This window comes from Oryctolagus cuniculus, chromosome 15 (genome assembly GCF_051225735.1).
Source record: "Oryctolagus cuniculus isolate XC-2025 breed Fujian yellow rabbit chromosome 15, ASM5122573v1, whole genome shotgun sequence".
Lineage (NCBI taxonomy): Eukaryota > Metazoa > Chordata > Mammalia > Lagomorpha > Leporidae > Oryctolagus > Oryctolagus cuniculus.
In genome coordinates, this window is record NC_142881.1 from 40,556,091 (window position 1) to 40,577,852 (window position 21,762).

At 38.2% G+C, this 21,762-nt stretch overlaps 1 protein-coding gene across 4 annotated transcripts in view; it reads right to left on the reverse strand.

Moving 5' to 3' along the window:
• KIF20B (kinesin family member 20B) overlaps nucleotides 1–21,762 on the reverse strand; it is a 67,927-nt gene that overhangs the window by 14,586 nt on the left and 31,579 nt on the right. For all 4 annotated transcript variants that reach the window (XM_008270183.5, XM_008270181.5, XM_089314788.1 and 1 more), the window contains exons 18-27: nucleotides 21,004–21,145; nucleotides 19,027–20,254; nucleotides 18,569–18,707; nucleotides 16,292–16,411; nucleotides 14,039–14,099; nucleotides 10,375–10,500; nucleotides 8,193–8,317; nucleotides 5,428–5,583; nucleotides 3,038–3,217; nucleotides 239–349 (exon numbers count right to left, since the gene is read on the reverse strand). In XM_008270183.5, coding sequence (XP_008268405.3) covers nucleotides 239–349; nucleotides 3,038–3,217; nucleotides 5,428–5,583; nucleotides 8,193–8,317; nucleotides 10,375–10,500; nucleotides 14,039–14,099; nucleotides 16,292–16,411; nucleotides 18,569–18,707; nucleotides 19,027–20,254; nucleotides 21,004–21,145 — 2,388 coding nt within the window. The remainder of the gene's footprint in view (nucleotides 1–238; nucleotides 350–3,037; nucleotides 3,218–5,427; nucleotides 5,584–8,192; nucleotides 8,318–10,374; nucleotides 10,501–14,038; nucleotides 14,100–16,291; nucleotides 16,412–18,568; nucleotides 18,708–19,026; nucleotides 20,255–21,003; nucleotides 21,146–21,762) is intronic.

Here is a 21,762-nt window from a genome sequence, read left to right on the forward strand (position 1 = left end):
GATCATCAAACTTGTTTATATTAACAGATGCTTTTAAAAAATTAAGTTCACTTTCTGATCCAACCTCCCAGAAGAATTTCATCATCTTTCCTCAAACACCTGTATTTTTCCTTCACCCAACTGACTGTATATATATAGGTAACTTTATAGCAAGGAAACTGTAACAATTAACTACATTATACTTGCAAGTGTTAATGCTGAGTAAAGAAAATAAAAAGCAGTATAACCAAATACTCACCTCTACTGCAGTCCCAGAAATTTCAAAATTTGCTGATTGAGGTTCAGTTTCAACTTTGCTAGCATCTACTGAACTATTTTGTGTGGGCTTGATATCCATGACTTCTGTTTTCTAAAGTAAGGAAATATTAAAACAACAAGCCATTGTTAAACTGAAAATATATCATAACACTTCACATAAAGAATAAAAAATAAAATCAAGATTTGCGTGGACTAAGCGGCAGAAATAACCAATGATTTTTCAATGATAAGCAGACCCTCCTTCCACTTCTTTTTCATACTCAGACAGTGAAATAACGCTGAACAACTTTCTAGCTTTTTGGGGACTGTTATAAGGAGAAATTTAAAATATTATCTTCAGCTGCAGACATGTTTCGCGTACATTCTCTCATTTCACTTTCACTATAACTCTAGTTAAGCAAGTATCATTATTCCTATTTCCAGTTGAGGAAATACAGACCTAGAGATATTAAATGACACACCTAAGATCAACACTGAGTTGGAAATTGAACCTTAGCAACTGCTTTTGATAATACAATTTTGAAAAACCACAGACTTTTTGGGAATGCAACTATAGCCACAGAATAGAAAAGACCACAACGACAACTAAGACTTTTTTGCAGGACACTCTTCATTACATTTTCTTAGTCATAAGATAGGTTCTGGCCGGCGCCGCGGCTCGCTAGGCTAATCCTCTGCCTAGCGGCGCCGGCACACCGGGTTCTAGTCCCGGTCGGGGCGCCGGATTCTGTCCCGGTTGCCCCTCTTCCAGGCCAGCCCTCTGCTGTGGCCAGGGAGTGCGGTGGAGGATGGCCCAGGTGCTTGGGCCCTGCACCCCATGGGAGACCAGGAAAAGCACCTGGCTCCTGGCTCCTGCCATCGGATCAGCGCGGTGCGCCGGCCGCGGTGCGCCGGCCGCAGCGCGCCAGCCGCGGCGGCCATTGGAGGGTGAACCAACGGCAAAGGAAGACCTTTCTCTCTGTCTCTCTCTCTCACTGTCCACTCTGCCTGTCAAAAAAAAAAAAAAAAAAAAAAAAAAAAAAAGATAGGTTCTATTACTAAACCCTAATTAAGTGATTTACAAAGAACGGGGGGGTGGGAGGGAGGAGGGGTGCTGTGGCACTGTGGCTAAAGCAACCACCTGCAGTGCAAGCATCCCACAAAGGCACCAGTTCAAGTCCCAGCTTCTCCACTTCTGATGCAGCTCTCTGCTATGGCCTGGGAAGGCACTGGAGGATAGCCCAAGTGCTTGGGCCCCTGTACCCATGTGGGAGACCCAGAAGAAGCTCCTGTCTCCTGGCTTTGGATCGGCACAGCTCCAGCCATTGCAGCCATCTGGGAAATGAACCAGCAGATGGAAGACCTCTCTCTCTCTGTCTCTCTACCTCTGCCTCTCTGTAACTCTGCCTTTCAAATATACAAATAAATCTTAAAAAAAAAACAAAAAGCTATCAGGGGGCCAATGTTATGGAGTAACAGGTTAAGACACCACCTACAATGCCGACATCCCATATGGGCACCAGTTTGAGTTCTAGCTGCTCCACTTCAAATCCAGCTCCCTACTAATGACCCCGGGAAAGCAATGGAAGATGGCCCAAGTCCTTGGGCCCTTGTATCCATGTGGGAGACTGGGAAGAAGTTCCTGCCTCCACCTGGCCCATCCCTAGCCTTTGTGGCCATTTGGGGAGTGAACCAGCAAATGGAAGAGCTCGCTCGCTCTCTCTGTCTCTCCATTTCTCCCTCTCTCCCTCTGCCTTTCAAATGAAGAAGATAAATCTTTAAATTAAAAAAAGTATCATTATATTTTAAAACTTAACAAACTCCAATGTAGACCATTCTTATCACAGTCATTAAAATTGAACGTCAAATGTACCTCTTACATCACCTATGCATTATTATCAAATAATAACAGATCCCACTGACTTTATAACGAGGAAAGCAACTAGTATGTTCTGACTTCTACCGTGGTAGGAAGTATGCTATTTCATAATGTCAGGATTAATTTCATAATTCTGTTACAAAGATGCTATTATCTATTTTAGATAAAGTTTAGAAATGTCAAGCAATTTTCCCCAAAGGTTGCAAAGCCACAGTGACAACAGCCAATAGCTAGTTTTTCTGACTTTCTGCTTTGTGTTATTTACACGACATGGTATTCCTCTTTTTGAAAAGGCAGTCTCTGAGTATCTTTAGTCATGTGGAAGTCTTTCTCACATACACATATATTGTTTACCCCATATTTTAATAAGGCTTGAACATAGCAGATCTTTAAGTGCAGATCATTTATTCTGTAACACTATCTTCAGATGCACCTGATGTGATTTACTGGGAAGACATACTGTGAAAGGCAGTCCTCTCTTCATTCAAGATTTCCAGCCCCAAAATAATATTACAAAAGTAAATGCTAAATGACTCATGATTTCTCTCTCCACTGCAATGCTTATCTTCAGAATAACTTGTATCTGCAGACACTGAATCTAAGAGTGGGCCTAAGTATTTACATGTCACCAATATTTTAGGCCGAACCACATTTTCACATTTTAAAGATAGACTAGGGATGAAATCACAAAGTGTTCATTTTCTAATTACTCAACTTAAGATATACGACCAAAATATTACAAAAAGAGCAAAGTTTCAAGCCACTGACAATTGAAGACTCAAAAATTGAGAAATCTCATAATTATTCAACCTCTGATGTCTCTTTGATCTACTGAAACTTATTTAATCTCTGAAAGTTAACCAAATAATTTTGAAAATTTTCTGTGTTCACTAGAAAGAGAAAGAACAAGATTCTACTGACTATTGTTTTAGAAACCTCTGACGTGATCTCTTTTAATTGCTCAATTTCATAATCTTTCTGTTTGTTGTTGGAGATCAGTGTTTTCAGTTGTATTTCTAAAGCGGCAACCAGTTGATCCCGTTCTTCTCGCCACTTTTGAAGGTCATTATTTTTCTCTTCCAGCTGTGCTGTCAGTATCTCCTATTCAAGAAGTAGAGAAAACATTAAAGTAAATCTTGAAATATGATTAATGTTAAGAATTTTAGAAAATGTTATTATACATAACATCATGAATACAACTGTGAAGACACTATATAACAAACTACATTGTCAAGTCTAGAGAAAATATTTACCTATACAACAAAATACATATGGGGCCAGCACCATGGCATAGTAAGTTAGGCCGCTGCCTGCAGTATGGCATCCCTGTGGGCACCAGTTAGCGTTCTAGCTGCTCCACTTCTGATCCAGCTCCCTGATAATGCACCTGGGAAAGCAGCAGAAGATGGCCAAAGTGCTTGGGCCCCTGTACCCACATGGTAGACCTGGAAGAAGCTCCTGACTCCTGGCTTCGGATCAGCTCAGCGCAGCTCCTACGGTTGCAGCCATTTGGCGAGTAAATCAGCGGATGGGGGAGCTCTCTGTCTGTCTCTCTAATTCTGCCTCTCAAATAAATAAATAATCTGAAAAAAATTATGTAACACTATCACATAAACTAAATGTCCACAAGCTATAGTTATTCTTGTCCCATCTCATTCCACAAATCAGCTTCCTGGACACTTATTTCAATAAACAAATAGAACTACAGATTTTTCTTTTTTAAAATATATTTACTTATTTTGAAAGGCCAAGTGGCAGAGAGAGAAAAAGGAAGAGACAAATAGAAAGATCTTCCATCTACTGGTTCACTCCTTAAATGGCTGCACGGGCCAAGGCTGGTCCAGGCTGAAGCCAAGAGCTTCAAGCTCCAGAGGACCAAATACTTGAGCCATCTTCTGCTGCTTTCTCAGGCACATTAGCAGGGAGCTGGATCAGAAGCACAGCAGCTGGGACTGCTGGCATAGGCATCACAGGCAGTAGCTTAGCCTTGCACCACAATGCTGGCCCCTAGAACTGTAGCTTTTAAGCTACTGCCAGCATTTTACCAATATATGGGAAATGAGAGGTTAAATTATAGCGAAATAATTTTTGAAGCATTTCTAGTAGGTTCACGACATAATCAGTGATAAATTCACAAAAATAGGTACAAAAGTAAACATGGAAAACTACAAAGCAATGCTGAAAGAGATTAAGGAACAACTAAACAAGTAAGATACAATCTGGGGGCCAGCACTGTGGCATAAAGCACAGTGGAAGGCAGTGGAGGATGGCCCAGGTCCTTGGGCCCCTATACCTGCATGGGAGACCCGGAAGAGGCTCCTGGCTCTGGACTGGTGCAGTTCCAGCCACTGTGGCCAATTGGGGAGTGATCCAGCGGATGGAGGACCTCTCTCTCTCTCTCTCTCTCTCTCTCTCTCTCTCTGTCTCTCTGCCTCTCCCTCTCTGTGAGAGAGAGCATCAGCCCCGATAATAACTTTTAATTTCCATTTTCTGACTGTCAACTCTGCCATATCAAATAGACTAAGAGCCAATTAAAAAAGGGAAAACAGGGGCTGAGGCTGTGGTGAAACAGGTAAAGATGTTGCCTGCAGTGCTAGCATCCAATATGGAAGCCAGTTCGAGTCCTGGCTTCTCCACTTCCAATCCAGCTCTCTGCTATCCCCTGGGAAAGCAGTGGAAGATGGCCCAAGACCTTGGGTTCTTGCCCCTGTGTGGGAGACCCAGAAGAAGCTCCTGGCTCCAGATTGGCACAGCTCTAGCCATTGTGGTCAACTGGGGAGTGAGCCAGCGGATGGAAGACCTCTCTCTCTCTGCCTTTTCTTCTCTTTCTGTGTAACTCTGACTTTCAAATAAATAAATAAATCTTAAAAAAAGAAAAACCTATTTAGTCGACTTTTTGAAAAGTCCTGATAAAATTGGCTTATGACATAAAACATACACACTAAGTTAGAACTTACAGTTCAAAATGCAAAGTTTTAAAATATTATAGAGAAAACTATAATTATTGTAGGTAAAACAACAAATATTCCTATATTGTAGCAATCAGAAGAAATAGATTTCCTCAATTCAGTTTCTTGATACTGAGAGGCAATTAAGTATTTTCCCAACTTGCTTAATGGACTGCTAAAACAAGAACTTAAGTAAAAGCCAAGATAAGCTCTGCCAGTGAAATTGTTTTACAAATAGAAAATCTGCCTTAAAGCAAAAAAAGAAAAAAAAAAAAATCAGGCAACCATGCAGAGACTGAGAAGACTCTCAAGAATAAACCTCAAGAAAAGCAAATGAAACACAAAGATATGACTGTTACTAACCACTTCATTTTGTTGCTTTAAGCAACGCTCCCGGTCTTCAGCATATTTTTTCATCTCTTTGTTTCTTAGGCTCTCGGCTTCTTTTGCTTGACTGATAAGCAGAGTTTTTTCTTCTAACCATTTATTTCTATCAGCTTTATACTTTTGTTCAGTTTCCTATAAATATAAATGGTACATGTTATTATCACTCATCAATAGTCAATAAATTTGCTTTTCCAAAATGTTCATACAAGCCATCACTTTTTATGCTTTTAAAAACTGTGCTTTTCTTTAAATGACATGTTCAGAATTTATTTCATATTATACAGACACATTCGCTGAGCTACTGTCTTTTTTTTTTTTTTTTTTTAAGATTTTATTTATTCATTTGAAAGTCAGAGTTACACAGAGAGAGGAGAGGCAGAGAGAGAGGTCTTCCATCTGATGGTTCACTCCTCAGTTGGCCACAATGGCTGGAACTGCACCGATCCGAAGCCAGGAGCCAGGAGCTTTTCCAGGTCTCCCATGTGGGTGCAGGGACCCAAGCACTTGGGCCATCTGCTTTCCCAGGCCATAGCAGAGAGCTGGATTGGAAGTCGAGTAGCTGGATCTCGAACTGGCGCCCATATGAGATGCTGGAGCTTCAGGCCAGGGCGTTAACCTGCTGCGTCACAGAGCTGGCCCCTGAACTACTGTCTTAAACAGTGCTTCATTTAATAACTGTATAGCTGGGGCTGGCACTTTGGCATAGCAGGTAAAGCTGTTGCCTGCAGTGCTGGCATCCCATATGGGCGCCAGTTCAAGTCCCGGATGCTCCACTTCCGATCCAGCTCTCTGCTATGGCCTGGAAAGCAGTAAAAGATGGCCAAAGTCCTTGGGCCCCTGCACCCGCATGGGAAACACAGAAGAAGCTCCTAGCTTCAGATCGGTGTAGCTCTAGCTGTTGCCACCAATTGGAGAGTGAACCAGCAGATGGAAAACATCTCTCTCTCTCTCTCTCCCTCTCCTTCTTTCTCTGTGTAACTCTGACTTTCAAACAAATAAATAAGTCTTTAAAAAAAAGAAACACTTTATTGCTGTAAAGTCCAGTTGAAGTCTTTTTCTTTATCAGTGAGCTTAAGAAATAAACAATTTACAGGTCTAGCACTTTGGTGTAGTAGGCTGAGCCTCCACCTGCGCCGTAAGCATTCCATATGGGTGCTGTCTGAGTCCCAGATGCTGCACTTCCAAGCCAGCTCCCCACTGATGGCCTGGGAAAGCTGTGGAAGATGACTCAAGTGCTTGGGCCCCTACATCTACATGGGAGACCTGGAAGAAGCTCCTGGCTCCTGGCTCCTGGCTTTGAATGAGCCTGGCTCTAGCCATTGTGGCCATTTGGGAAGTGAACAGCAGATGGAAGACCTCTCCCTCTATCTCTCCTGCTCTCTGTAACTCTGCCTCTCAAATAAATAAATAAATCTTAAAAAAAAAATCAAATTTTGAAAGAGTTACAGTGAGGAAGGAATTCCTAAATCCCAGGGGAAAAAAAAAGACATCATTTAGGGTGATCATTTCTGATGGTGCAGTTCTAACAATGAAATATTACTAGTTATCTAGGATACTAAGTAAAGAATAAGTGGGACAGCACTGTGCCACAGTAGTTTAATCCTCCCATATGGGTGCCAGTTCTAGTCCTGGATGCACCTCTTCCAATCCAGCCCTCTGCTATGGTCTGAGAAAGCAGTAGAAGATGGCCCAAGTCCTTCAGGCCCTGCACCCACATGGAAGATCTGGAAGAAAATCCTGCCTGGCTCCTAGTTTCAGATCGGCACTGCACCGGCCATTGTGGCCATCTGGGGAGTGAACCAGCAGATGGAAGACCTTTCTCTCTGTCTCTCCCTCCCTCTCTCTGTAACTCTACCTCTCAAATAAATAAATAAAATCTTTAAATAAAGAAAGAAAGAATAGCCTATGTTAACAGGAGGAACATTCAAAACAGCTAGACAGTGAATATAGCTGATCAATGATATTTAAGCTGAGTTCTACCAATCCTTAGTGTTCACAAGTACATATTTTATATATCAAAAAATTCAAGTAAAAACCTGTTTGAAATGAAAAGACTTTAAAAATTTTTAGAACCACTGTACTAGATGAACTATAGCAGTGTATTCCAGTATTACAAAGTTCATAATCTAAGAAAGAAATCACATTATTTTAGAACAATACAAAATATACCAGTGCTTCTTAATATGAACTTTCTCAATATAGTTGATATATTATTTTTCATAATTAATGGTGTTTTCTTCTTTCTAGCTACTTGTAAATTCTATAATATAAAATTAGCCACTATAAGTTTCTGTACTTTTTTAGTATCTGATTATATACAGCCTAAAATAAAAAAATAATTTAGATGCAGACAACTTTTCAAAATCATTATTATGCTTCCTTGAGTCCCAAAAATACAGTTAATAGTTACCTTCTCCATAGCAGTATCCAACAAAGGAACAGATATATGGCTACAAAGACATTTAAGTGGTGATTTTAAAATTAAATGCATAAAATATAAAATTGAGATCCAACCACTGCATTTCCATTGGAACTCAATAACAGTTTGTATCTTCAGAATTTTTTGCCCATGTAATTGCACAGTGCCCTGAAAATTTATGTTCATGTATTAATAATTCCCAGGTATTGTTTCATCCATATCTACATTAAGTGCAAAATATAAAATACTGAATTATAAGAGGATGTATAATGAAAATATAATCAACATAGATACACAGGTATACCAATAGATAAAATCATACCTGTAATTCATCTTGAAGCTTACTGAGCTTTTTATGAAGCACATCTGAATCTTCAAGGTCTTTATTTGAACTTTGATTACATTTGGTTTCCATTTCTTTGCATTTTTCTTTCCATCTCTTCAATTCTGATTTTGAAAACATAATATTATTTTTTTAAACTACAAGCCAAAAGTATACCACATGGAGATACAAGTGATATGGATACAGTCAAAATTCAGCAGAGCTCAGAAGAACAAAACCAAAATGAAACTGAGACTATTATAACAGCTAAACTTTTAAGAATTCTTTTTTTTAAAAGATTTTATTTATTTATTTGAGAGGCAGAGTTACAGACAGTGAGAGGGAAAGACAGAGAGAAAGGTCTTCCTTCCGTTGGTTCACTCCCCAAATGGCCGCAACGGCCGGAGCTGTGCTGATTTGAAGCCAGGTGCTTCTTCCTGGTCTCCCATGCAGGTACAGGGGCCCAAGTACTTGAGACATCTTGTACTGCTTTCCCAGGCCACAGCAGAGAGCTGGACTGGAAGACGAGCAGCTGGGACTAGAACCTGCACCCATATGGGATTCCAGCATGGCAGGCGGAGGATTAACCCACTGCGCCATGCATGGCACTGGCCCCTTTAAGAATTCTTACCAGATTCTTAGTGAAGAGGAACTACAGGGATCTTTCAAGAACTCAGTAACATGTGAATTATATAACTTATATAACCAGACATTAAGAATAAGTTTCAACTGTATGTCAGGATAGCCAAGCAATCTAAGAATACAATACGCTTTCAACTCTTCAGCCGAACTTTTAAGATTCTTAAATTCTGAGTGAAAAGGAACTACAGGGATTTCTCAGGAACATAATAAATAATGCTCCAAGTACACAGTATAAATTCATACTGGCCTTAATTACATACGATAATTCATGTAAACCTCAAAAAAAAAAAGGTATGCCAAGGCAATGAAAGTGTGTAGCAACGTATGAAGTGGCATGTACCCATCACCACCACCACCAACATCATCATCATCACCCTCATCATCATCACAATTTAATCCACCAAAATAGAGTTTTGGTCCCAGCATTGTGGATAACGCCACCACCTGCAATGCCAGCATCCCATATGGGCCCACACGGTGCCAGTTCATGTCCCAGCTGCTTCACTTCCAGTTCAGCTCCCTGTTAATGTTCTGGGAAAAGCAAGAGAAGATGGCCCAATGCTTGGGCCCCTGTTACCCATGTGGCAGACCTGGAAGAAGCTCCTGGCTTCCAGCTTTGGCCTAGCCCAATCCTGGCTGTTGTGGACACACAGGGAGTGACCCAGAGGATGGAAAATCTCTCTCTCTGTCTCTCCATCTCTCTCTAACCCTGACCCTCCAGTAAAAAATAAATCTTAAAAATATAGTTTTAGGAATTATAAACTATTCTTGTATTTATCATCTTATCTGATACTCATAAAATAATGTGCAATAGTATACATGGCTTTATCCATCAACCACGTTTTTCAGAGAGGGAACAAGTAGGCTGAGTCAGCAAAAATGTCCTGCCAAGGTTATATATAAAATGGCACAGGCAATTTCCTGATTCTAAATTTCTTTTTTCTACAAGAATCACACATAGCTTTATTATTAGTAAATAACTGTCAAATTTTCCCACATATTCCTGGAAAACTCTCTTCATGTCTGGTTATGCACAAGTTATATAATTCACAAGTTATTCCTTTACAGCATGTAATTTCATTAGATAAAACAATTTTTATTATAGTGGAAAATGACAAGACATTCAAGAAACACACCAAACATTTTTCTGTTACAAATTATTATAAATACTCTGCTACTTTAAAATAGAAGAAATCTAGTTTAGCCAGATGGTTAAAATGCCAGGAACAGAGTATTTGGATTTGACTTCCAGCTCTGGCTCCTGACTCCAGTATCTCATCAATGCAAAGCCTGGGAGTCAGAGGTAATGGCTCAAGTAATTGGGTTCCTGCCACCAATGTGAGAGACCTGCACTGCCTTCCTATCTCCCATTTTCCACCCTAGCCCAGTCATGGCTGTTGTGGGTATTTAGGTAGTGAACCATCAGATGGAAGCTCTCTTTCCCTCTGTCTGTTTGCCTTTCTCAGTATCTCTGTCTCTCAAATAAATATTTACAAAATTAAAAGGTATGTTTTGAGATATGTAAGCTATCTTATTTTACCTGTGGCCAGCCAGTCAGCTTCCTCCAATTTAGCCTCCAGCACTTGATCTTGTTCTACCTGAGTTTGTTCTTGTTCTTCTAGTGTCAATCGCATACCTTCAATTATTTTTTCTTTCACATTCAGATCTAAAAGTTGAGGGAAGAACATTTTAGAAATTAATAACATCCAACAACCCAACTTTTGCCGTTTCTAAAATTAAAATATACTTTTATTAAGTAATATGAATTCTAAATAGACAGAATCTATCTCTTGTTCACTACTATACCCACAATTCCTAAAATATTACTGGCATATATGATGCACTAAATACTTACCTGATGCACAGATGGATGCTTGGATGATCAAAAAAAAGTATGAACGTATAAAAAAGGAATCTCCCCAGAAAAAATTAATCTTCAAGTTTAGAAAAAACTGGGAAAACAACTTATTTTTAGAGCTATTTTTCTTAAACCAAAACTCAATCAAACCTTTACCTCCTAAAACTCAAATATTCCCAATCACAATTAGATCCTTTTTTTTAAATTGAGATAATTTTTTTTCTAGAAAAACACTCAAATTCAAATATTTGTTATTTCTGGTTTTTATAACCAGTGTCTCCAACATGACACTGATACTAACCTTACCAAAACTCTTTCTGGTCCTTGAAAAATGACTACATTAACAACTTATAAGCAACTCTATTTTAACCCTGTCTGTAAGACATCAATAGAGAGGAAAGATGAGGTGGTTGCCTCTGGTGATGGCACACAGCAGAAAGGTTCATTTTAGAGAACAAAACTTCTAATGTCAGGAGTAATAAAACTGAAAGTGCACAGCTCAAAATCAGGTTGTTTTGAATGACAGAAATTCTAAAAGATGGCTCTCTCAAAATGTGTACAATGCAAACTTAAAATAAACAAAACAATAAGAAACAATTACATGAATAATTTCCAGTATTATTGTCCATTGATGTAAGCTGCCAGGAGTACTAGGTAACCAAAATTCCTCCAAGGATTAAAGTGATCTTAGTATTATCATATAAATAACCCTTTCTTTCTAGAAGTATGATTTGCAAATATATTCTGGTACATAACTGGTAATAAGTTTACTCAAAGAATTCTTATCTTGCATATACTGACTCTAACCTACGGGGTCAGAAAGAATTTATATGAACAGCTTTACCAATTAAGAAAATCCCAGAGAGAGAAGGAGGGAAGAAAGGAAAATCATTGCATTCTTAGAATTTTATCTATGAACTACATTGAATCTGTTAAAAACTAAAGAATAAACTTAAAAAAAAGAAGAAATGTCAGGACATTGATGATGATAACTCTGTAACAGCCATTCATCTATTATTTGATGTACCAAACAAGAGAGGTGAAGGAAAAAATATAATTATTCTATCAGTCAATGCCTCCAGTAATGTAAACTATTTCAGGAAGACTAAATATATACAACAATTAAAATGGAAAATAAAGCAAACTAAAGAAGGCTGAAATAACAATCTCATTGGGGCTATCTAAAGATACATCTCAAGATAGCTATTGGCTAGCCGGTGCCGTAGCTCAACAGGTTAATCCTCCGCCTGCGGCGCCAGCACCCCAGGTTCTAGTCCCAGTCGGGGTGCCAGATCCTGTCCCGGTTGCCCCTCTTCCAGGCCAGCTCTCTGCTGTGGCCCGGGAGTGCAGTAGAGGATGGCCCATGTCCTTGGGCCCTGCACCCCATGGGAGACCAGGAGAAGCACCTGGCTCCTGCCTTCGGATCAGCATGGTGCGACAGCCGCAAGCGCCAGCTGCAGCGGCCATTGGAGGGTGAACCAACGGCAAAGGAAGACCTTTCTCTCTCTCTCTCTCTCTCTCACTGTCCACTCTGCCTGTCAAAAAAAGAAAAGATAGCTACTGGCTGTCACCATATAAAATACATTACTATCACATGAGCAAGCAGGGACTGGGATTGTGCCGTAGCAGGTAAAACTACTGCCGGGGATGCTGGCTTCCCAAATGATCAACAGTGCAAGACTGACCTGCTACACTTCTGTTCCAGCTCCCTGCTAACGTGCCTGGGAAAGCAGCAGGAAGATGGCTGAAGTGCTTGGGCCTTTGTTACCCACATGGGAAATCCAGAAGTACCAGGTTCCTGGCTTCAGTCTATCCAAGCCCTGGCCACTGCAGCCATTTAGGAAGTGAACCAGTGGATGAAAGATTAATCTCTCTCTTTCAGTCTCTCTCTCTCTCTGCCTTCCCAATAAATAAATAAATAAATCTTTAAAAAAATAAACCAGCAATCAAATGCTTAACATTCAAGGTAAAGCATCAATGAGAACTATAACATCTAAGAAAGCCTTCAAGAGAGAAATTATTAAGTAGGTTATTTGAAAACAGGTAGAAAGTCATAAGTAGGGAAAGGGATTAGTAATCAAAGTTTGATATTTCACAGTAAATCTAACGCAAACTTAGATACAAGCTCCAGCGTATCATTCACACAACTAAGAACTCAAGGGGTGAATGACTGAGAAAAGAAAAATCCACATAAGGTTAAGAAAAGAAATACATGTTTATCATCTATAAAAGTAATTTTATAATATTCCAATAAATAAATCAATATAACTTCATTAAGAAAAGCATAATTCATCATTGAGAATTTGAATCTAAAGTGTTAGGAGGGATAGCCTAGAAGTTAAGGCACCAGTTAGGATGAAACATTCCACACCAGAGTGACCAGGTTCAATTCCTGGCTCTGGCTCCTAATTATAGCTTCCTACTAAATAAATATGCTGGGAGCCAGAAGTGAAACTTAACTGGGCCCCTGCCACTCACATGGTAGACTGGTACTGGGCTCCCAGTCCCTGTTTCAGTGTTGCACAGCCCTGGCCCCTGTGGGCATTTGGAACATGAACCAGCAAATGAGAGCACTCCTGCTCACTCCCACTCTCACTCTCTTTCTGTATCTGTTACTATTTGTCTTTCAAATTAATAAATATAAAATATTAAGTGGCTTTTAAAATTTCTTTAAAAATACAAATTTTAATGACATTTTACCTGAAGTATATGTTTTACACAATCTTATTCCACAAATTATACTGTGATATTTATAACTCTGACTTTATTTTTCATAAAACCCTTGTCATTTTCAACATTGCTTTTATTTCTTACTCGTTTATTTTTCTACTTTAATTTGGTAAGTTATTCATTAGAATTATGTTGGGGCCGGGGCTGTAGCATAGCAAATAAAGCCGCCACCTGCAGTGCTGGCATCCCATAAGGGCGCCGGTTCGAATCTTCGCTGCTCCATTTCTAATCCAGCTCTCTGCTATGGCCTGGGAAAACAGATGGCCCAAGTGCTTGGGCCCCTGCACCCGCGTGGGAGACCTGGAAGAAGCTCCTGGCTCCTGGCTCCATATCGGCATAGCTCTGGCCGTTGAGGCCATCTGGGTAGTAAACCAGCGGATAGAAGACAGACCAACAGACCGACCAACCTCCTCTCTCTCTCTCTCTCTCTCTCTCTATGTAACTCCAACTTTCAAATAAATCAATCTTTAAAATAAAATTATGCTTTTCTCTTTTGGTAAACTTATGTTGCCCTCACTTCAATTCCAAATTTTCAAAGGAAACTATTACCCAATTATTATGGTGACCACATATTTTGCAATCATATTCGTGGAGGAAATACAAATTTGTTCCTGACCTTTGCATACTCTCTCATACTGTTGTATCACTTCGTCCACTTTCTGATTACTTAGCTGCTCCTATAAAATGAACGAATATTAATTAAATGCAAAATTAATTTCAATATACAATAACATTTAATAGTGGGTCTTGAAATCAGGGCTCAAAATTAATTGTAAAATCAATCTTCTACAAGGCTGCTAAGTGTTAAGCTTCAAAGTTTCTTTCACCTTGGAGAACAGGGCAGGATGAAAATGGTAGGAAAATAAACACACACTGCATATACTACAAAAGGAAAACAAGAGAAAACAGAAGTCTACTATGTACTTAACATAAAACTAAGAAGGAAAACCATTTAAAAATTCCCCATCACTAAATTCAAGATGCAGAAATAACAGAGCCTCCTTCCCTCTCTACTAGAAAGTAGTTGTAGTATTGGAAAATGTAACCCGAATCACAGGAGGCAAGATTAACTTATGGGGACTGGAAATGCTACAATTTTAAGTTTAACCAGAAGCTAACTCAAATTTCACTCCCAATCTCATCTAATTTCATCACTATTTCCTCACTTCAAGACTCTTAGATTACAGAATCTAGAAATCTTTAAATTCTATTATGAAAGTATGTACTGCTTTAGTAGATATTATACTTCATTAAGAATTAAACTCATGTGTTTATACCTGAACATTCATTAGTTTGCTCCATTTAAAAGCAAAACTTGAAAGCATACAATGAATCCATTTTTTTATTGTCATCTTATAATTTAACTTGCACCAAGATTATAATCATTTACAATAAAGGGATTTTGCTTATCAAGTGTAATTTTAAAAAGAATGTGTGAGAAAGCCTAGACTAATTTTTAGCTTTTTAAAATGTTTTTAAAACATAATTTTAGCATTACAGAAGAATTGTGAAAATAGCATACAAAATTTGTTATATAACCTCAATTCAGTTTCCCCATCATATTATCATGATTTACTTTACCAAAAATCAAGAAATTAACATGGATATAAGACTAGTAACTGGAGGCCAAAATTGTGGCATAGTGGGATATCCCACTGCCTGCAGCAACAGCATCCTATATGGGCTCCAGTTTGAGTCCCTGCTGTTCCACTTCCAATCCAGCTTACTGCTAACGTGCCTGGGAAAGCAGTGGAGGATGGCCCAAGTGCTTGGGTCCCTGCACCCACAGGGGAGACCTGGAAAAAGCTCGTGGCTCCTGGCTCCAGCCTGGCTCATCTCTGGCTGTTGCGGCCATTTAGGGAGTGAACCAGCAGATGGAAGACCTCTCTCTCTCTCTGTAAATCTGCCTTTCAAATAAATAAAATAAATCTTAAAAAAAAAAATTATTAGCAATCAGTTTCCCAGTTGCTCTTCTTTTTCTGTCCCAGGATCTTTTTGGGAGATAACACTGCATTCAGTCATCATGTCTCTGTAGTAGTCTTACACCTGTAACTGTTCACCTGTCTTCATCTTTAACACCCTTGACACTTTACACTGATAAGGCACTGCAAACATCCTCAGACGGGGTATGTCAGATGCTTTCTCATGAATAGATTGAGGTTATAAATTGGGGGGAAGTATACCACAGAGGGAAAGTGTCCTTCTACATCAACGTGCTCTTCTATATCAAATCAGGAAGTACATTTTACCAATAGTAAGACTTATTGCTGGCAATGGTATTATGAAACATTTGGTTAAGATGCTATTTGTGGGGTCAGCACTGTGGCACAGTAGGTTAAGCCTCTGCCTGCGGTGCCAGCATCCCATGCAATCATCTGTTGGTGTCTTGGCTGCTCTTTCTTCCTTTCAATTAAATAAACAGCTCTCTATTTATGGCCTGGGAAAGCATTAGAAGATCATCCAAGTACTGGGGCTCCTTCACCTGCGTGGGAGACCTGGAAGAAGCTCCTGGCTCCTGGCTTTGCTTTGGCTCAGCTCCAGCTGTAGTGGCCACTTGGGAGTGAACCAGCAGATGGAAGATCTTTCTCTCCCTCTCTCTGTCTGTAACTCTACCTCTCAAATAGATACTCTTTACGACCAAAAAAAAAAAGGGAAAAAAAGGATGGTATTTGCTAATTTTCTTCATAGTACCGTTGCTATTATTTTTCCACATTCTATTTGTTAGCAGCAAGTCACTATGGACTTATTTAAGTCATTTATTTTTTGATTCCAAAAAAATGTTAAAAGAGAATTTATTAAAAATGTATGTTTTATTAGACACTAAAATGTAACAGAATGCACTTAAACCATCCTTAAAAACAGCCTTTACCTTGAGTTGTTGAATGGTTCGCTGTTTCATATCTATTTCCTGAGAACACTGATTTTTCTTTTTCTCCAGTTCATTAATTTTAACCCTCAGTAATTTCTCCTCATCACGCATTACAGATACCTACAAAATAATATTCATAAAATAAATTGATTAATTTAATGATAATAGCATTTTATTGTTTAAAATTCATGACCACTGGTCCAAAGATTCAAAGAATCTCAAGCTCTGTAGGTATTCTCAAAACAGCATCCGTATAGTATTTTTTTAAAAAGATTTATTTTATTTTACTTGAAAATCAGAGTTACACAGAGAGAGAAGGAGAGGCAGAGAGAGAGAAGGCTTCCATCTGCTGGTTCACTCCCCAACTGGCTGCAATGGCTGAAGCTGCGCCAATCCGAAGCCAGGAGCCAGGAGCTTCCTCCAGGTCTTCCCATTAGGGCGCAGGGGCCTAAGGACTTGGGCCATCTTTTACTGCTCTCTCAGGCCATAGCAGAGAGCTGGATTGGAATTGGAGCAGCCAGGTCTCAAACTGGCACCCATATGGGATGCTGGCTCTACAGACAGCAGCCTAACCTGCTACGCCACAGTGTCGCCCCTAAGTATTTTTTTGTAACTAACTCAAATGACAAAAAAAATTTTTTAAAGTTTCTTAGTCTTTGGAGAAGGTCAAAATATAAAACAAAATCAGGCAGTCATAAAACACAAATTAATAAGTTCAAATTTAAAAAATCAAAATCTTCCATTCAGTATTTTCAACCTATAAACATACTTAGATCTAAAGTAAATCTTTTGCAGAGAAGGAAGGAAAGTAGGAAGGGAGGGAGGGAGGGAGGGAGGGAGGGAGGAAAGAAAATCAAAATCTGCTCCAAGGCAAAAAAAAAAAAAAAAAAAAAACAGAGCCATAATCAAAATCAAGAAAAACAGCAACTGGGAGACAACTTTCCAATCCACATTCCCCAAAAGCTAATTTTCTTAATATCTAATAAGCACCTAGTAAGTACAAAGCAATGAAAAAACACATAAAATAAAATAACCCAAAATTAAAAGGCAAATTCATGAGCAGATAGTTCACATTTAAAAAAAAAAAAAAAAGCAAAAAGATGCTCACTAGGGACTGGCGATGTGGTCTAACAGAAAAAGCTGCTGCTTGTGATGCCAGCATCCCATATCAGTGATAGTTTATGTCCTAGCTACTCCATTTCCAATATAGCCTGATAAAAGCAGCGACTGATGGCCCAAGTATTTGGGCCCCACCATCCATGTGGGAGATTCAGATGAAGCTCCTGGCTCCTGGTTGCAGCCATTTGGGGAGTAAACCAGCAGATGGAAGATTCTCTCTCTCTCTCTCTCTGTAATTCTGACTTTCAAATAAATGATAAAATATTACTGCTTTGTAGATAAGGTTATAAAAAACCTAACACTCATTCTTATGCATTGCTATGGCAAGTAAATTGGTGTAACCTCTAAGGAGGGTAATAAATGTTGAAATTACAAATGTACAAAACAATGTCCCATAAATTCTACTTCTAAAAATTTATATCAGAGAGACTTGCAAATGTTCAAAATGGCAATGCTGGATAATTTGTATCAGTGTAAGTGTAAGAACCACTTGAACCGCCTAACAATATGACAAATTAATAATAAATACACACTGTTGTCACGAGAATTCCCTTATAAATTCTTTACATACAGATATGGAATGACAGTGAAGCTATACTAAAATGAAAAGACAGTATTTACATTTTCATATTTTATAGGAAGAAAAGCAGGATGGAGAAAAGAAGGGAGGCAGAAGTGTAGACAAAGTAATTAGCAAAATCTGATGCCTTGGAGGCAAACTGGATGACTTAGAAGGGGGGGAGATTTTTTTTTTCTCACTGAATGTTTTTGTACATTATGGATATGGAATCATGTGATCACATTCTCTATTTTAAAATTAAATTATAATAAACTTGTTATTACATAAGTCACATAACAGACTCTCCTTAATACTATCTGCAATCACAAGCTGCTTTCTACCTTTTTTTGGAGGACTTGAATTGATAGTCCTTTCAAGAAAAAAAAGATTATCAACTCACAGAGCGCATATATTTTTCTTAATGTTTGACATCCTTCAGTTTGAGCTCACTATATTTTCCTCTCAAATCACTTTTCAATTAAAAAAATTATGAAGTTGACTAACATTCCTTTCAATTCTAAAATTAATGTCTAAATAACATATAAGGAAAATGAACTTTATTATGTTAAATTGGCCCCACAAATTTTTAAGGAACTTACTTCTTTCTGTACTTGCTCAATCTGCTTTTTAGCATCAGTCAGTTTCTCTTTGAGCTCAGCATAGTCTTCTTCCTTTCTCTGAAGGTCTGCTTTGAGACTCTGGGTAAGAGCAGAGCTTGCACAGAGCTCTTCTTTCAATCTAAAAAACAAACACCACTTTTCTATAATCATGCACCATTAATCACAAAGGTTACTATCACAAAGGTCACTAAGTGAACTGTAACTATTTTGGCACAATTACATCTTTTCACAAATTTGCAACGTCCAAACTATGATCTAGTACTTCAGTTAATATTTCATGTGATATTTATAAGCTATTCTCTGCATATAATTTTTGATTCAAAGGCTACACATGCTAAACTTTACCAGATTGTTACGTCAATCTAAAGGTTTAAAAGCTATACAGAAAAATGAATACTTTGCATATCTTAAAACATCCTGAATAACATTTAGCTTACTTTTTTGTTTCTTGCCTATTGGCTTCTTTTTCTTCTTCCATTAAGTGAAGTGAATGTGTCATATCTTGCAAATTATTTGTTAATTGTACGATTTCTTCTTTCAACTTGACTTCCTTTTCACTTAAATCTTTGGTGTTTTTGAGAGAATCCTGAAGATCTGCTTGAAATTCCTTTAGATTTCCTTCTAACTTTAAAATGATAGATTCCTTTTCCAAAATGTCTTGTTCTAATTTGGCTGAATGCTTACACTCATCTTTCTGGGTCTCTAAGACTGTTTCAAGTTCTTTTATTTTTTCCTGATAGCGAGTAATGTCTTGTGTAAGTTCTGACAGTGCTCTCTTTCCTTCAACTACACGCTGTTCTTGATCAGCAAGATGATCATTTTTTTCTTGTAATTCTTCCTTCAGCTGTTGTATAATACTTTCTTTTTCTTTCAGTAGGTCACCTTGATGTTTAATATCACATTCTTTTATTTCTAGTCTATGGCTTTCATCTTTATAGCTTTCTACTTCTGTTTTTAATTTTTCAATTTGCTTTTCTAGTTCCTGGATCTGATGACTCTTTTTGGAGGAGGCCCTTACAATCTCCTTACATTCTTCCCAAATAGCTTCAATACTAGTGTGGAAAGAATTATCTCTACTGAATTCTTGAACACAATAGTCCTTAACGTGATTACTTTTCAAATAATCACTATCTAATTGGTATACCTGGGTATTTGCCAGGTTCTCTTCCTGAGAATCATTTGACAGATCCTTAAGATGGAGTAAATCTATGTTTGAGATCTGAGAAACTGAGTCAAATGAACGCAGTTCATCTATTTTTGTCTGCATTAATTTTATTTTTGAAACATTATTTGTGATGTTTCTTGTAGCAGTTTCTATCTCCTTTGATAACTTCATGATCTTTTCCTCCTGTTCTTGATTTATACCTCTAAGTACATGTAATTCAGCAATTGCACTGTCATAATCTGACTGAATTTTTTGAACCTCTATGCTTAACATTAAACTCTTTTTTTCAGATAAAGAAAGTTCTTGCTGCAAATTAACAATCTGTTTATTTAATTCTGTTTTTTCTTCCTTTTCGTTTTTAAGTTCATCTTCAACAAGTAAAAGTGTTTTCAGCCTTTCATTATCTTGTAAAACTGTAATGTCTTTCCTGTTTTCTGGACTGCTGTGTTGCATTTCACTTTTCTTTTGTTCAGTGATAGCTGAACTAGTCGGTGTAAGTCCTTTAAAAATTAAAAAAAGGTTATTAAATCTGACAAACTTTAACAGTTACAGTTGGTATACATTAAACTAGGCTTAGATTAGATGCACAATTAGCAAAAATCTAATAAATTTTTTAAAATCTATTTTGTTGGGGGCCGGTGCTGTGACACAGCAAGTTAAGCCCCAGTCCACAGTGCTGGCATGCTGTATGCGTCAAGCCCCAGCTGCTTCCCATCCGGCTCCCTGCTGAAATGCCTGGGAACACAATGGAAGACAGCCCAAATCCCTAGGCCCCTGCACCCATGTGGGAGACCTAGAAGCTCCTGGCTCCTTGCTTCAACCTGGCACAGCCCTAGTCATTGCATCTATTTGGGGAGTGAACCAGCAGATGGAAGATCTGATTCCCAAGTGCTTAGGGCCCTGCTCCTGGAAGAAGCTCCTGGCTCCTGGCTCCTGGCTCCTAATTGGCCCAGCTCTGTCCCTTACTATCATCTGGGGAGTGAACCAGCAGATGGAAAACTATTCTGTCAGTCTCTCCCCATCTCTCTGTAACTCTACCTCACAAATAATAAAAATATTTTTAAAAAAAAGCACAGCTTTAAGTATACCCATTCTCCAAACACTTTATAACATGCTAGCCTAAAACTTCATGACATTTAGATTTTCTCAGGACTTCTTCAGACAAGTAAATTTCCTCCATCTTGCAACTATTTTCTGGTTTAGATATTAGTTCCTTAAAAACCCTATAGTTAGTAGTTGAAGGAGTTACCTTTCTTTGCTGGTGGTTCATCTTGTTGAAGTTCATAATCACTTAATCTTTTTCTTTCTGAATAGGTTTTAGTTTTGCCATCCTTAGGCACTTCAACTGTTTCATCAGAAGTCAATTTATTGTTTATTAAAGATGTATCAACCTTGTTCCAAAGGAAATAAGTTTACATTAATTCAGAAAGAGAAAACCATAATAAATGTAAAACCATATAAATTATCAGTAGTGTATTATAAAAACTTTTATTTTCAAATTTTATGAAACATTTTCTAAGGTATTTCTTAAGTTTTACCCTAAAATAAACTGATGAATTGGGCAGTTATTTATTTTGTAAATAAAGGCTCCTAAGAATGAGTAGTGTTATTTTACAATTTAACAATTCCCAGAAAAATTGTTTAGGTCTTAGTTTTCCACCAATGTACATTCAAAGATATAAAATCTACATAACAGCTTTAAAAATGGACCTTCTAGATCAGTCATCCAGATTTTTACTTCAGAGGCAAAGACAAGACATGGCTGCCCTAAAAAAGCCAAGCAGAAAAAGGATAGAATATGGACTTATCCAGAAAGAGGAAGAACAAAACTCGGCAATTAACTACAACTCTGAAATAATTAAAAGTATGATAAGAGCAAGGACTAGCAGCAATCCATTTGAGAAAAACATAAAATATGTGATAATATAAAAGTGTCATTTTACATTGCAGAATCGGCAAATGTTGCATTGCCAGAACATACAGATAAAATTATAAATTCAAGCCATAA